Raw genomic sequence first — 17,566 nt, forward strand, 5'->3', positions numbered from 1 at the left:
GAAAAATGACATTTATTTTTGTCTTGCTTCCATTATTACTCCTAACTCTTTCATCTTATTCAAAATATTTGAATGACCGGCCCTAGCAGTTACTAAATGTAATACTTCCTGTAAGTTTCATCTAGATCTGATGTATTTTAGATTTTTTATGATTGAAAAAAGTAAAAAAAAAAAATATCGAACGGAGATGTGACGACTTGAAATATAAATGTATCTGTAATTTGCTTATACTTTCACCAATTTGACTGATTTTTTCATGGCTTAATTCTTATTATATAATGGATAAGTACAGTAAAAATCATCAACATATTTTAATTATAAGTACTTTAAATAATGAAAAACTAAAGTATAAGTATATCACAGTAGTGGCGACGCACAGACGACACCATCATATAATTTGCTTTTTTTTGCACATTTGTCGGTTTCTTCATATGAAACCTCACTGCTGGGGGTCTTCAGGGTATCTAAATAATTGGAAAGAGGTTTATTTTAACCAGCAGTGGGTGCCTTTGGAAGTGAATCCTCACTTACTCCACGAACCATCGATAGTAACTTTTACTACTGGTAAAGTTGGGCAAAAAACTGCTCTTCTCCACAATCATAAATTCACATTCATTCTTATCTCCCCTCTGTACAATTTCATAACTAATATCTAATTTTCTTGCTGTATTTGAGATGAATAAAGTACTTCATGGTGTAGAACCTGGCTACATATGTTGAGAGAGGTGGAAGTGAGGGCAGTGGTGGAGTGAGAGGTGGTGAGGTCTAGGCTAGTCGTCTTTGACTGTTTGCCATCTTTAACTGTTTTTTTTTTTGTCATTGTAGATGTTCTTTTTGCTACCCATGATGACTGTACTAATGAGTAATATGTACTAGCTAAGGTAATATATTGCCAGGAGAGCTCATGAGACATGTGTACTTTTTCTTTCAAAGCTAGTAGGTAACTGACGTCCAGCTGAGCTCTAAGTTGGCAAAAGCTATCCCTCCACCTTCCTCCCTTCCCCTCCACCCTCATACTGGCCGTTGAAGCATAGGGCGAGCGTAAATTCAATCGAATTTCGACATTATTCGATGCGCCTGAAGGTCCTAAGTGGCACGCCCACCTCTAGTGTGGGTTGCGCCTTTAACTCCGTCCATTTAAACCCCTGCGCAAGACATTTAAATTGCGCGCCGCTGGAAAATTATTTGTCGGGATTTATTTCTAAATGGTATACAAACATTTTGAACACAGTTTTGAAAAATGCTATATCTTGACCAAATTCACCCCCCCCCCCCAGGTGTCGCGTACCCCCTTAATCCTATATTGTATCTAGTATTTTCCTTAACCCATTGTGTTAGAGTATATTCAATTGTCATATCTAGTAGTGTGTTGCTCCAGAGTTCATCTCCCTCTTTAACTGTCATTTCTTCCCAAATTATGTGTTTTGCATTAAAATTGCCCATGATTACTATGTTTCCACCTTTCAGTACCTCGTTTAGCACCTTTATTGTTTCTTCCAATAATTTGGAATGTTCACTATCTGACCATGAGATAAGGTGTCTGAGAAGTATGATGGGGTTTACCAGGCTGGATAGCGTGAGAAATGAGGAGGTGAGGAGGAGAACAGGGGTGGTAAAGGAGTTGGGAGATAGGGTGGATAAAAGAGTATTAGGATGGTTTGGACACATGGAAAGTGAGTGAAGAAAGACTAGTAAAAGAGGTATGGAAGGCAGATGTGGAGGAAGTGAACATGAGGGGGCGTCCTAGGGTGAGATGGATGGATGGGGTGAAGGGGGCTTTGGGGAAGAGGGGAATGTCTGTTGAGGAAGGACAGGAGGGGACAGAAGACAGGGGTGAATGGAGAATGGATGTATATGGATGATGTTGTGATGTATGAGGTGGAAGGGGTGAGGGGATGGGGGGTGAGGTAGTATGTGTGAGCAAAATTTGACGCAGCCCAAAGGGATTTCTCCCCGTCTTCTCCTCTTCTGCAGGGGGGGTCGCCAACTTAATGAAGCAGCCTTGCTGTGGATGTGCTGTATCTTGCGACACTGCCTCTGACCCAGGGCAGTGGACAAGGTGCAGGGATGACCCATCATCCAGGAGGTGCCAAGATAAGAGGGAGGGTGGAGGGGAGTGGAGTGTATTTAGGGATGAAATGGGTGGGAATGTTTTTTATGCCTTTTTCTTTTTGGCTACCTCCCTTGAAAGGGGGAAAAAGCCTTGGTATATGTATGTACAAGTAACAGTGGCATACACCCCAGACAATTTTACACTATGGTAGGATAAATAGGACTATGTGTTTATGTTGCACAGACATACACACCAGTGATGTAATTCTGGAATATTCTTGTTGGCTTACTCCAAGGAGCACTACTCCCAGCTGCATTATTAACTCCTTCATGTCCAAGTGTGTCCTACTGTGTCTTGCTACATTGCTTCTGACCCAGGGCAGTGGGTGGGATACAGAAATGATTTGTCATCCATGTGGAATTAAGATGAGATGAGGAGGGGGTGGTGGAGGCGAGTGGAATGGGTGGGAGTGGGTATGTGCCTTTGACTTGGCTATCTCCCATATAAAGGGAGGCATACACTCACATCCAACCACTCCACTTCCATGCACCACCCATTGTTTCCTTCTCATCTTAGCTCCTCGTGAATAAAGGGACATCCCAGTCTCCTGCCTACTGCTAAGGTCAGAAGCAATGCAGCAAGACACAGCACATCCATAGTAGGACTGCTACATTAACATGGCAACCCACCCTCCCTTGTCCCCTTATGTGAAAAATAGAAAAGATGGGGAGAAATCCCTTCAGGCTGCATCAAAATATCATCCGTACACAACCATTCTCCATTCACACACATTCCCTGCCTACTCCCTTCCCTGCTCAGCAGACATTCCGTACTTGTTCAGAGAAGTATATCTTTATACCAGAAGCTTTTTCCCTGTTATAAGGGAGGTAGCCAAGTCCAAGTCATGTACCTACTGTCAACTATTCCACTCCCCTCCACCACCCTCTCCTCCCTCTCATCTTAGCTCCTCATGGATGATAGGTCATCCCTGTATCCCACCCACTGTCCTGGGTCAGAAGCAATGTAGCAAGACACAGTAAATCCACAGCAAGGCCACCTCACTTAATCAGCGACCCCCTCTCCGTTGCTTCATGCAGAGAAAGAGAAGACTAGGAGAAATACCTTCAGGTTGTGTCAAAATATCATTCACACATAAACACCCCTATCCCCCACCCCTCCCTTGCATAACACTATCATCTATACACAACCACTCTCCACTCATCCCTATCTCCTGCATGCTCCCTTCCTTGCTCAACAGACATTCTCCTCTTGCTCAATGTCCCATTCACCCCATCCATCCATCTCATCCTCAATCATCCTCTCAAATTCACTCCTACCTCTGCCTTCCATATCTCCTTTACTAATCTTTCTTCATTCTTTCCATGTGTCCAAACCATCCCAATATTCTTTCATCAGCTCTGTCATCTCCTTTCCCACTCCCACTCCTCATCTCATTTCTCACTCTTTCCAACCTTGTAATCCCTACCATACTTCAGATATTTCATCTCAATCACATTCAAACTTTTCCTTCCTGCCTCTCTTAAACTCCAAGTCTCTGCCCCAAACAAAGACACTAGCACAATCTCCTCTTTGCATCCATTCCCAAATGTTTATTTCTTATGACACTTTTTAATCCCCAAATACTTGCTTCTCTCAATCTACTATTTATCTCTACCTCCTCTCCTCCCTTTCCTGCCACATGTGATCCCAAATACTTAAAGCTTTTCACTTCCTCCAGCCTCTCTCCACACAAAGAAGTAACTCAGGAAATAATGATAAGGCATTTGATACAGCCACCAAACACATCAAAATTTTTTATAGAGACAGACATCCTGGATAATGAGAAAAAATGGATCACAAATTTTTTGGCTGCAAGAGAGAGCAGAGTAATCCCCGGAACAATCAACTATCTGGGATGAAATGTTTATACAGTGGGATACCTCAAGGAGCAATACTCTCACTTGCACTATTTAATTTCATCAGCGTACTACTCAGACATTTATGGCAACCTATCACCAGCACCTCCCAATACATCTATACAAAATTACTTGTGCATTCAGATCACAAAACAAGTACTCCAAGGCTGACCACCAAATTTCATACTCAAGCAAACTCCCCAGATTCAGCTCTACAGAAATCCCTCCAATAACAACCAAGAACCACACTGGCATGACAGCATTCGTATCACCATCCAACTTTAATACAGTCTTTCCATCCTATTGCCCAAGTTTTAGTATATATCTATTACACATTTTCCTTTTCTTCCTCTGTTGTTTCATAATCTTGGTTTAATTTTCTTGTCTTCTTGTGTGTATTGCAGAGAATCCATGAGGTTCAGGAGGAGATGGAAGATGGAAGATGGTCCAAGCAAACTCGTGAACAGCAGCAATCAAGACAGAGGCAGCTAGCTACAGATGAGAGGCAATGCAGGTAGAGATGGAGCAGTAGAGTGGTTGTATACATGAATCCATAATGTTTGCTCACCAATGATTCATTTGGTACAGGGATGGGAAGGAGATTTGTGGTTGGTGGTAGATATACAGATGGGGCTTTCATTATGGTTGGCAACTATATGTATAGATAAGACCAGCTTTTGTACATGTACATATGAAAGGTCCTATCCCTTTGTAAAAGAAAGTGGCTGAGTCAAAGTGCACATCCATTACATAAAAGAACATAAGGATGAAGGAGACTGCAAGAGACCATAAGGCCTACAGTAGGCAGCTCCGTATCGATCACCACCTGTCATCCCCATCCATAAAGTTGTCTAATCATTTCTTAAATTTAAATTTCTCCAATTTAAATTCATTACTGTGAGTCCTGCCCTGTTGTTTTAATATGATGACCGTATTTGCATCACCCTTGTTAAAGCCTTTGATCCACTTGAACACCTCTATTAGATCACCCCACACTCTGCATCTTCCCATAGACTGTAAGTTAAGGTACCTAAGCCTCTCTTCGTAAGGCAAATTTCTGAGTCCATGTATCATTTTGGTCATTCTTCTCTGTACTGATTCTGGTGAATTGATGTCCATTCTGTAGGACGGAGACCAAAACTGTACCACATAGTCAAGGATGGGTCTAACTATCGCTAGAGTTTGATAATTACCTCAGCCCTTCTATTCGTTACCGTCCTAGCAATGAAACCTAATGCACTGTTAGTTTTATTTCTGGTGCTAATACACTGTTTCCTGGTTTTAAGGTCCAGACTCACTAGAACTCCTAAGTCTCTCTTGCACTCAGTTTTCTCTAAAAGTGTGTTGTATAAGCTGTATCTATTTTCGGGGTTGTGTAGCCCTATGTTTAACACGCTACACTTAGAGATATTGAAGTTCATTTGCCATTTCATCAACCATGTGAACAATTTATTAAGATCATCCTGCAGAATCTCTGCATTGTCACCTGACCTAATTTGGCATCCTATTTTAGTCCTATTTTAGATTAGTAGAGGGACAGAGGGAGTAATTGGTGAGGAACATTGTGGATTTAGGACGGATAGAGGTTGTGTAGATCAGATTTTGGTGGTAATACAGCTATGTGAGAAAGCTATAGGAAAGGGGAAGGATGTTTTTTGGGCCTTTATGGACCTGGAAAAGGCTTATGACAGGGTAGACAGAAAGGCACTATGGGAGGTTTTGCGGATATATGGGATAGGAGGAAAGCTTCTAGGAGCTGTCAAGAGTTTTTATGAGAGTAGTAGAGCTTGTGTCAGGATTAGAAATGGAGAGAGTGAGTGGTTCGAGGTAGAGGTGGGACTTCGTCAAGGATGCGTTATGTCACCCTGGCTGTTCAACTTATACATGGATGGGGTAGTGCGAGAGGTAAATGCAAGGGTGGTGGGTCAGGGATTGGAGATGGTTAAAGAAAATGGAGAAAAGTGGGAGGTGAGCCAGCTGTTGTTTGCAGACGACACTGCACTTGTGGCAGGATCGGTGGAGGGATTGAGGAAGTTGGTGACAAGAGTTTGGGAGAGTATGTGATAGAAGAATGCTAAAGATAAATGCGGGTAAAAGTAAGGTGATGAGATGTACAAGGGGTGAAAGTGGCAGTTGACTGGAAGTGAGCATTAAGGGAGAGCGACTGGAGGAAGTGGATAGTTTTAGATACTTGGGTGCAAATGTGGCAGGAAAAGGTGGAGTGAAGGTGGAGGTAAAATGTAGATTGAGAGAAGCGAGTAAATGCCGTGGTGGATTGAAGAGTGTAATGAGGAATAGACATTTGGGAATGGATGCTAAGAGGAGACTGTATGGAGGAGTGATTGTGCCAACAGCACTGTATGGGGCAGAAACATGGAACATAAGAGAGGAAGAGAGAAGGAGTTTGAATGTGTTTGAGATGAGGTGTCTGAGAAGTATGATGGGGGTTACTAGGCTAGATAGAGTGAGAAATGAGGAGGTGAGGAGGAGAATGGGGGTGGAAAGGGAGCTGGGAGATAGGGTTGATGAAAGAGTATTAGGATGTTTTGGACACATGGAAAGAATGAGTGAAGAAAGACTAGTAAAAGAGGTATGGAAGGCAGATGTGGAAGTAGTGAACATGAGGGGACGTCCTAGGATGAGGTGGATGGATGGGGTGAAGGGGGCTTTGCGGAAGAGGGGAATGTCTATTGAGGAAGGACGGGAGAGGACACAAGACAGGGGTGAATGGAGAATGGTTGTATATGGATGATGTTGTGATGCATGAGGTGGAATGGACGGGGGGATGGGGGGTGAGGTAGTATGTGTGAGCAAAATTTGACGCAGCCCAAAGGGATTTCTCCCCGTCTTCTCCTTTTATGCATGGGGAGACGGAGAGGGGGGTCGCTGATTTAATGAAGCGGTCTTGCTGTGGATGTGCTGTGTCTTGCGACACTGCCTCTGACCCAGGGCAGTGGACAGGGTGCAGGGATGACCCATCATCCAGGAGGTGCTAAGATATGAGGGAGGGTGGAGGGGTGTGGAGTGTATTCAGGGATGGAATGGGTGGGTATGATTTTATGCCTTTTCCTTTTTGGCTACCTCCCTTGTAAGGGGGAAAAAGCCTTGGTATATGTATGTATGTATATATGTATTTCTATGTGCCAGATAATTGGCCAGCCATCTTTTAGTATTACTGATGTGCTTCAGGAGGTAGATGTCTGGTGATTGTGAAAAAGAAAAGAGAGTATTTGTGTGTGATATAAGTATTTGGGTATTGTTTTGATGTTTCTTGGTGTGTGTGGGTGTTCTGCTATGTAGTGTAGTAGGTGTCCTGTGTTTGTGGAGGCTGTGACAAGTGTTTGTGTGCATCTTATATCAAGGTGATCCTCAACTTTGAGATCTTGTTTCATAGTGTAGACGATCTGTAGGTGTTGTATTTATGATGATTGTAATTATCTTTAGGACTTCATTTTGTATGGTCTATAGGGTGTTGTGGTGCATCTTAGATTAGCCCATGCAGGGCTCACGTAATTCATCACTGAGCATGTGCATTATTGGTATATTTTAATAATTGTTTTGTCCAGCTGTTGTCCCTGCAGTTAAGCATGTTAAGTCTAGGTGTGCATTTTGTCCTTATGTTTGTGATGTATTGTTTAAATGACATGGATGTATCATATCTGTATGTGTGTGTGGTATAAAAGTGTTGTTGATAAAGAGGCATGGTATATATTTGTCTTCTGCTGTCCAATTGGGGATAAGTGTGGCTGTAGATTTGGTTTGGGCTGTTTTGAGTGAACATGTGTTGAGTATGTTTATGCATGGTTTTATTATTTCTGCAGCTTTGTCTGCATTACATTGTGTGTATGTAATTGTTAGATCATTTCTATGAAGAGATTTGTATATCTGAGGTGTCAGGGATGTATAGATTAAAGAATGTGGCAGATAGAACTGAGGCCTGTGGTACTCCATCCTTAAAGTTTCTGGTGTGCAATTATTATATGACACAGGTATTTCTGCCTGCCAGATAATTGGCCAGCCATCTTTTAGTATTGTGCATATCTATTTACCTAGTTGTATGGGAAGGGAGCCATGCTTGTGGTGACCCGTCTTTGTGTCTCTCAGCAACAAATTTTTTCATAAAAGCTTGTATAGTGTTTGCACACACTGTTTCGTTGTCTAATTTATTCCATGTATCTATCACTCTGTGTGGGAAGCTGTTCCTTTTTAAATTTCTTCTGTAACTATCTTTTTTTTTTAGTTTCTTTTCGTGTCCTCTCGTTTTACCGTTGTCCCATATTAACAAGTCATCCCTATCTAAAACCTCCATTCCTTTCATTATTCTGTAGATAGTCAGCAGGTCACCTTTTTCTCTTCTTTGTTCCAAAGTTGGTAGTTTTAATTTGGACAGTCTTTGCTCATATGTTAGTTCAGAAAGAATTGGTGCAAGTTTGGTTGTTGCTCTTTGTAACCTTTCTAGTTTTTTAATGTTCTTTTTGGTACTGGGTGTCCAGAGTGCTGCTGCATACTTGAGTTTTGGTCTTATTAGTGTAGATAGGATTTTCTTTAGCATTTCTTCGTCCAAATAGGGAAGCACCACTTTGATTGATCTCAATAAATTTTAGGTTTCTCCGAATATTTTGTTAATATGCTTATCTGGTGTCATGTACTTGCCAATCATCACTCCAAGATCTTTCTCCGAGTTTACTTTTTTTTTTTTTTTTTTTTTTTTTTACCTTTTCTTCACCAATTTTGTAATCTTTTGATATTCCGTTTTTATTCTTTCCAAACTCCATTTCACTACATTTCTTTATATTGAATTTTACTTACCACTTTACCCCGTCTGGGGTATTAGCTGCATGTTATTGGAGCAAAATAGCATGCAGTTGATACTTTAGGGTCTATATGGGGCGCCCCTATGGACCAGAGCCACACATCATTTTGTCTGTGATAGAGGAAAACTCTGTACATACAAAAATGATGACACTTTTATACTATGACTGTCCCTCTGTTATGCTGTCCCCCAACCCCTTGTTACTGTCCTGTACCATTTCTCTGAATATTCATTTCCTTTTTTTGCCTACCTACCCTGTGGTGGGGGAAAAGAATACTGCCACCATTTCCACTTGAGTTGTAAAAGGCGACAAAAAAGGGACGGGGGATGGGATTAGGAGTCCTACTACCTGTAGCCCCAAAAGGGGACATTCCTAAAAAAGAAAGAAAAGGCATAAGAGGGTCTGGGAGCTTTCCAACCAGTACCCTAAGGTTTGGGTCTTTTAATGTGCGTGGATGTGGTACAGATGAGAATAAAAGGGAAGAGATAGGCAGTATGTTTGTGAGAAGAAAGATGGATATACTGGCTTTGAGTGAAACTAAAATGAAAGGAAAGGGCAACTGTGAGTTTGGGAGTGTAGCTGGGAGGTACTCTGGAGTGAAGAGGGGACGAGGGAGAGAAGGGGTGGCTATACTAGTAAGTGAAGAGATAAGTGTGTAGTGGAGTGGAAGGAGGTGTCATCAAGGTTAATGTGGATGAAGGTGAAGCTGGGAAAGGAGATGTAGGTTTTTGTAAGTGCGTATGGGCCTGGTAGTGAGAAGAACGTAGAGGAAAGGGAGGTATTCTGGGTAGATATAAATGAGTGCATAGAGGGATTAGGGAGAAATGTCAATGTAGTTGTATTGGGAGAACTGAATGCCAGGGTAGGAAATGAACCAATTGACGGAGTGATTGGGAAGTATGGAGTTTGAGACAAAAATCATAGTGGAGAGTTGATGGTGGAGATGTGTCTTGAAAGAGAGTTGATGATAGCAAATACAGTGTTTAGGAAGAAAGTCAAGCATAAATACACATGGGAGAGGGTGGTGGATGGAAGGGTGGTAGATAGAGCGTTAATGGACTATATAGTGGTGACCAGGAGTATGGTAGGAAGAGTTAAGGGAATGCTCGAGGTGCTTATAGGTGAGCGTGTCATAAAAGTTGTTCAATTTCTCTGGTAAACTTATGTACCTCCAATAGAGAATTATTATATACTAAATTGTTTTAGTAATATGTATATGTTACGTGTAGTTAATATATATATATATTTTTTTCATGATAGTATCTGTGATCATGGAAGTATCCATAGGCATAGACAATCAGCCTACTATGTAGGAAATGAAAGATTAGAGTCTTGGGAACAAATTTACTACGGCAAATTTCCTCTTACTCTCTCTTTTTATTTCTTATTTTTTTTATTTAAGTACTCAAAACTTTAGTGAAAATCTGCTAGGATAAATGAAACAAAAGAAAGTAAGTTACAGTTTCCTTTATTTTTCCCAGTAAAATTAAAGAATGACTATTTCTCTTCATAAATTGGAAAAATGAATAAAATCGGACAAATAGAAACAGAGATATGTCTATCTAATATAACAAAAAGTTAACTTTTCAGGAGAGCCATTTAAAGTTTAAAGGGAATACACTATCATTAAATTACAGTTTCCTTTATTTTTTTTTTTCTTGCCAAATAAGGAATAACTATTTCTCTTCACAAATTCGAAAGAATAAATGAATATTGGTTACTGTTGGTATAATAAAATGAAGATTATGATATTGCGTGGGATGCTAAAGGCAACTCCAGCTTGCCAGATGTCGCCAATAATTTATCTATTTCATTTTATATATAAGAAAAGAAACTGAATTGAGCTGTAATATTATGTCAATGTGTTACCACCATTATAGAGAATCTTTTGAAATGCTTACCTGTTGGTAGAATGAAATAAGATGATACGATTGCGTGCGTGAATTAAAGTTATCTTCTTGCTAAAGTGATGAAGCTACTGTTGAAGATCACTGTTTGGATTGTACAGTTGGTCAAATTGCCACCTCCATGTAAATTGCCAGATATCTTCATAGATATTAATTGCAGTACACAAAACAAAACTGACTATTGAAATTTTGACTTTATTTCAATATACAGAATGTTTTTTCATGCAATGGGGTTGCCAGAGGTCGCCAAAAATTTATCTATTTTATTTTATATATAAAAAAAGAAACGGAATTGAGCTGTAATATTTGGTCGAAGTGTTACCACCATCATAGAGAAACTTTTGAAATGTTTACCTAAAATTCGTCAATTTTCCAGAATTTTTCAATTTTTTCTGCCAAGCGGTCCCTTAAGGATGTACATGTTGTAAGGGGAGAGAGTGGGGGAATATCAGATCATTTCCTGGTGGAAGGTAAATTGAGAGTGGAGAATAGGTGGAGAAAGAGGAAAAGGACAGAAGGTAGGGAGGTACTTAGAGTGAACTGCTTAAATGAAGAAAAAAAGGAGAATGAGTATAAGAAGAAGTTGAGAGAGGAGTGGGAGAGAGTAAAGGATAGAGTAGAACTAGGAGTGGAGGAGGAATGGGGATGGTTGAAGGAGGAAGTCACAAGATGTGCAGAGATGGTGTGTGGAACAAGGAGGGCGGGAGGAAATAGAAAGAAAGGTAGTGAGTGGTGGGATGAGGAAGCAAAGAAGGATGTAGAAGAGAAGAAGCAGGCATTCATAGATTGGTTACAAATTAGGACTAGGGAATCGTATGAGAGGTACAAAGTAAAGAGAAAGGAAGTTAAGCATAAGATAAAGGAAGCAAAGAGGAGAGCAGATGTGAAATGGGGAAAGAGTATGACAGAAAATTTTGAAAGTAATAAAAAGATGTTTTGGAAGTTAAAAGAGGAAGAGGAGGCGAATCAAGAGCAGAAGAAAAGGTAAAAGGTGCAGATGGAGAGATGATAATGGAAGAGAAGGCAGTGAGAGGAAGGTGGGCAGAGTATTTTAGGGAGTTGCTAAATGTGAAGGAGGATAGGAGGGAAAGGTAGTTGCAGTGGGAAGTGCTAAGAAAATGAGAGTGATGAGTGAGGAAAATGGAGGAGAAATAGGGAAGGATGAAGTGAAAGCAGCTGTTAAGATGATGAGAGCAGGTAAGGCACCTGGGTTGGATGGATCCCTTGCAGAATGTCTAAAAAAAAGGTACAGTTATGGTGGACTGACTGGTGAGGTTATTTAATGTTTGTTTAAGAGAGGGTAGAGTGCCAGAAGACTGGAGGAGTGCCTGTAAAGTTCTGCTTTACAAAGGAAATGGGGACAAGTGTGAGTGTAGTAGTTTCAGAGGGATCAGCTTGTTGAGTGTAGTTGGGAAGGCTTATGGGAAGGTCTTGATTGAGAGGATTAGGAGAGGAACAGAGGGAGTAATTGGTGAGGAACAGTGTGGTTTTAGGACAGGTAGGGGTTGTGTAGATCAGATTTTTTTGGTAAGACAGGTATGTGAGAAAGCTATAGGAAAAGGTAAGGATGTTTTTTTGGCTTTTATGGATCTGGAAAAGGCTTACGACAGGGTAGACAGGAGGTCACTGTTGGAGGTACTGCAGATATATGGGATAGGAGAAAAGCTGTTAACCTCTTCAGTACGGGCCAAAATCTCGCGGGCAGCATTAGCTGCCAGACGTACGATGTGTCGTAATAATACCAGCATAATAAAATATAGTCACTGCTTATATCGATCATTCTCTCTTTCACTCGTGAATTTTGATAACCATAGAAAATGTGATGAAGACAGTTTAGAGATTATGTCATTACGCAGGGGCAACTACAATAAATATAATCAAGACGCCGATATGGCAGCCTCGCGTATCCACTTGCTCCTCATGACGCCTACGTATGCGGCACCGTATGGAAGGGGTTAAGAGCAGTCAAGAGTTTTTATGAGAGTAGTAGAGCTTGTGTTAGGATTAGAAATGGAGAGAGTGAATGGTTTGAGGTAAAGTTGGGACTTCGTCAGGGGTGTGTTATGTCGCCCTGGCTGTTCAATCTTTACATGGATGGGGTGGTACGAGAGGTGAATGCAAGGGTAGTGGGTCAGGGGTTGGAGATGATTAAAGAAAATGGAGAAAAGTGGGAGGTGAGCCAGTTGTTGTTTGCTGACGACACTGCACTTGTAGCAGGATCAGAGGAGGGATTGAGGAAGTTAGTGACAGAGTTTGAGAAGGTGTGTGAAAGAAGGAAGCTGGAGATAAATGTGGGTAAAAGTAAGTTGATGAGATGTACAAGGGGAGAGAGTGACAGTAGACTGGAAGTGAGCATTAAGGGTGAGAAACTGGAGGAAGTGGATAGTTTTAGATACTTGGGTGCAAATGTGGCAGGAAAGGGAGGAGTGGGGGTGGAGGTAGAATGTAGATTGAGAGAAGCGAGTAAATGCCTTGGTGGATTAAAAAGTGTAATGAGAAATAGACATCTGGGAATGGATTCTAAGAGTAGGTTATATGAAGGAGTGTGCCAACAGTAATGTACGGGGCAGAAACATGGAACATAAGAGAGGAAGAGAGAAGGAGTTTGAATGTGTTTGAGATGAAATGTCTGAGAAGTATGATTGGGGTTACTAGGCTAGATAGAGTAAGAAATGAGGAGGAGAATAGGGGTGGAAAAGGAGCTGGGAGATAGGGTTGATGAAAGAGTATCAGGATGGTTTGGACACATGGAAAGAATTAGTGAAGAAAGATTAGTAAAAGAAGTGTGGAAGGCGGAAGTGGAAGGAGTGAATATGAGGGGGCGTCTTAGGATGAGATGGATGGATGGGGTGAAATGGGGCTTTACAAAAGAGAGGAATGTCTGTAGAGGAAGGACAGGAGAGGACAGAAGACAGGGGTGAATGGAGAAGGGCTGTGTATAGATGATGCTGTGATGCATGAGGGGGAGTGGGTGGGGGATGGGGGGTGAGGAAGTATGTATGAGAAAAATTTGACGCAGCTCGAAGGAATTTCTCCCCTTCTCCTTTTTTTCATGAGGGGACGGAGAGGGGGGGGTCGCCGAATTTATGAAGCGGCCTTGCTGTGGATGTGCTGTGTCTTGTGACACTGCTTCTGACCCAGGGTAGTGGACAGGATGCAGGGATGACCCTTCATCCAGGAGGTGCCAAGATAGGAGGGAGGGTGGAGGGGAGTGGAGTATATAGGAAATTAAATGGGTGGGAGTGGTTTCTATGCCTTTTTGTTTTTGGCTACTCTCCATGTAAGGGGGAAAAAGCCTTTGGTATATGTATGTATGTACTTCCCATTTTTGGGTCCAATTCCAGATCTTGTCCACATCTTGTTGCAATGAGTTGCAGTCTTCCTCCGTTTTTACCTTTAGTATCTTTGCATCATCTGCAAATTCATATAACACTCTACACCTTCATCCATGTCATTAATGTATATGGCAAAGATGATCGGGGCCAGTTCTGATTCCTGCGGGACACCGCTTTTCACTTCTTCCCAGTTTGAGAATTTTTCTCTAATTGCAACTCTCATTTTCCTCCCAATCAGGAAGTCTTTCATCCATTCCAATAATTTTCCTCTGATGCCACCTTTTGACTCCTCTTTATAAGTTTTTTATGTGGTACCTTGTCGAATGCATTTTGTAGGTCGAGAAAGGCACAGTCTGCCCACACATCTCTCTCTTGTAATATGTCTATTAATCTTGAGTAGAAGCATATTAAATTTGTTGTACATGATCTTCCTTTTCTGAATCCAAATTGATTTGGATTTAGTATATTTTTTTTTTCCAGGTGCTTTACCCATCTATTTTTGACAATTCTTTCACAAATTTTTGCTTTTGTGCTTGTCAGTGATACCTGTCTGTAATTAGATGGTTCTTCTTTATTACCGCCCTTATAGATTGGTACAGTGTTTGCCTTTTTCCAGTCCAGTGGCACTTTTCCTTCTTTAAGTGATACTTTAATTATAATGTATATTTTGTCAGTTAATTCTTCCAAACATTCTTTCAGTATCCAGTTTGCAATTCCGTCTGGGCCATGTGATTTTCTAATATCAAAGGTTTTAATTTGGTCACTGATTTCCTTTTGTGTTATGATTATTTCTTTCATTGCGGGGGATAATTCTCTCTCGATTTCTTCACAGTCAGGTGAACCTTCTAATGTGAACACTGATTTGAAGTGGTTGTTCATAATTTCCGCCATTTCTAGTTCCTCTATATATTCATTTTTGCCCTGGTGCAGTTTTTCTATCTGTTTTTTTAGTTTTCCATTTACATACTTGTAAAATAGTTTGGTTTCATCCGTGCATTTATCTATTATCCTTTTTTTGTAGTTTCTCTTTTCATCTCTGCATATTTTTACATATTTCTCAGTTTGATGTATGTTTGCCATTTTTTTGGTTTCTTGTCTCTTTTCCATTTTTTCCAAGCTTTGTCTCTTTTGTCCTTAGCTTCACTACAACTTTTGTTGTACCGTATTTTCCGGCTTAAAATGCGCATCGGGTTATAATACGCACCCATGCACTTCATTATCTCAGTACACAGATAGCGCGCACCGATGTATAATGCGCATGCCAGGAAAAGTCACTGGTGGCGTGAACTGCATGTATGCGACTCCTGTTTGCATTGGTCCATTGTTTTGTGGGAAATTTGAGCCATGAAAAGTTTATTGAATACAAAATGTACATGAAAAATTTCGGATTTTTACAAATAAAAAATGTAATTAATATCCTGAGGGAATGATTCATCTTACAAGTTTTTATCACTGTGTACAAGTTTTTATCGTCATGCAGCAACAAACTATGTTTCGGTTCATAAGTGTCTTTACTGAAGTGACGTTTAGTTTAACAAACTCTTGCAAGAGGGTGTTTAGTGTAGGCTAGATTGGCAATAGAACTGTCAATCTCGGCCCTGATCTAGCATATACCGGGTGAGCTAAAACGGCCAACGTTCATGATGTTGGTACTAGTGCTGTTTTACGGATCCTAAATATTTGCATAGACTAAGATAATTAATGTTAGTAAAAATAAACCAATGAAATAACGGCAATTAATTACTTAGTATCATGTGAACGAGGTTACATGGAGAAGTATTTTTCATTGGCTAGAGCCACCGCTGGGAAATCTGTTGATTTGTCACTAAATTGTCAGTTTAGGCATCAATCAGGACACAACTAAGAAAAAGTCGGAACTACATGTACCGGTATATGACTCATGTTGTGCGTTGGTCCCTTATTACTTTGTAGCTTAAATAGTTTGTAGGAAATATGATCTAAGAATAAGTTTATTGAAAGTAAAATATACAGAAAAATTTTGGGATTTTTACAGAAAATGTTAATTTTATATCTTGAGGAAATAATTCGTCTTTACCATTTTTTATTTAATACTGAAACAAACTACAGACTGTTTCATTTTAGCTTTGAACCTGCAATGACAGTGGTAAATAGGACAGTCTCTCATCGAGGTGACGTTAAATTAATATAACTCCCGAAAGAGGGTGTTGTAGTCAGGTGTTTGACACGAGTTTATGAACGGCCGCAACGGAATTTGTACCATACCTAAAGTGAAGCAACAAAGCCAACATAAAAATTCAAACTAGGATGCTGTGAACATGGGCAAATATCATGAATATTGGTCATGTTTCATGGTGTTTAGGCCTATTTATACATGAAAAATAAGATTCGATAGATACCTACCTATACCAAATATTTATATAGCCCATGCTGGCATATTCTTTCATGTCACCATAGCTGTTCTTCTTGTTCTCAAGGAACGTCACGGAGAAGTGTGCCGTCCCGACTTTCTGACGGCCAACATCGTCACGTTGTTGTGAAAAAAATTATACACACAGGCGCAGAATTTTTATCGTAGGCCGTAGATAATGCGCACCACTGGATAACGTGCACCCCCCATTTTTAGGCTCTTCCAACGGAAAAAAGTCGCGCACTATACGCCGGAAAATATGGTACCAGCTTTTTATGTATGTTCTTTCTATTTTTTGTTGTGGTACATATTTATTCACTCCTTCATTATAAATTTCTTTTAGTATGTTCCATTTTTCTTCTATCCCTGTTCCTTCGTTTAGAAATTTAACCCAATTTGCATTGCGGAAGAGTGTATTAAGTTTCTCAAAGTTTTTGTTATACATTAGTCTTCCTATTCTATGTTTATCGTTTTTGCTTTGATCCATTTGTTCTATCAATTCCAGTTCTAATAGTACATGGTCCCTCTTTCCTATCGGGATTTTTTAATAAATTTTTTCGACAATCTCAAGCTCTGTCGTAAGTATCAAGTCCAAAGTTGAGGGTTCTTCATTACCTCTATATCTAGTATTTTCTGTAATCCACTGGGTCATTGTGTACTCAATGGTCAAGTCAAGAAGGACATTACCCCAGAGATCCCCCACCCCCTTCACTGTCATCTCTTTCCAACACATTTCCTTTGAATTAAAGTCACCCATAATTACTGTATTTCCTCTGTTTTTCAGTATTTCAGTTAATTCGTATTATGTATCTTCTAATAATTTGGAATGAACACTTTCTGACCAGGCTTGTGTTTTGGGGGGCACGTACACCACTAAAAATTGTCTACTCTTCATATGTTTACTTTCTACTTGTATCATAATTACATACATATACCAAGGCTTTTTCCCCCTTACAAGGGAGGTAGCCAAAAAGGAAAAGGCATAAAATCATTCACACCCATTCCATCCCTAAATACACTCCACACCCCTCCACCCTCCCTCTTCCCTCTTATCTTAGCACCTCCTGGATGATGGGTCATCCCTGCACCTTGTCCACTGCCCTGGGTCAGAGGCAGTGTCGCAAGACACAGCACATCCACAGCAAGACCGCT

The 17,566-nt window shown here is 40.5% G+C and overlaps 1 protein-coding gene across 5 annotated transcripts in view; it reads left to right on the plus strand.

Moving 5' to 3' along the window:
• The window catches only part of Ube4B (Ubiquitination factor E4B), a 679,226-nt gene that overhangs the window by 539,824 nt on the left and 121,836 nt on the right, over positions 1-17,566 (plus strand). For all 5 annotated transcript variants that reach the window (XM_076183024.1, XM_076183023.1, XM_076183022.1 and 2 more), the window contains one exon: positions 4,374-4,483. In XM_076183024.1, the coding sequence (XP_076039139.1) occupies positions 4,374-4,483 (110 nt within the window). The remainder of the gene's footprint in view (positions 1-4,373; positions 4,484-17,566) is intronic.

Source organism: Oratosquilla oratoria, chromosome 3 (assembly GCF_046742065.1).
Source record: "Oratosquilla oratoria isolate Oo_2021 chromosome 3, ASM4674206v1, whole genome shotgun sequence".
NCBI classification, from domain to species: Eukaryota; Metazoa; Arthropoda; class Malacostraca; order Stomatopoda; family Squillidae; genus Oratosquilla; species Oratosquilla oratoria.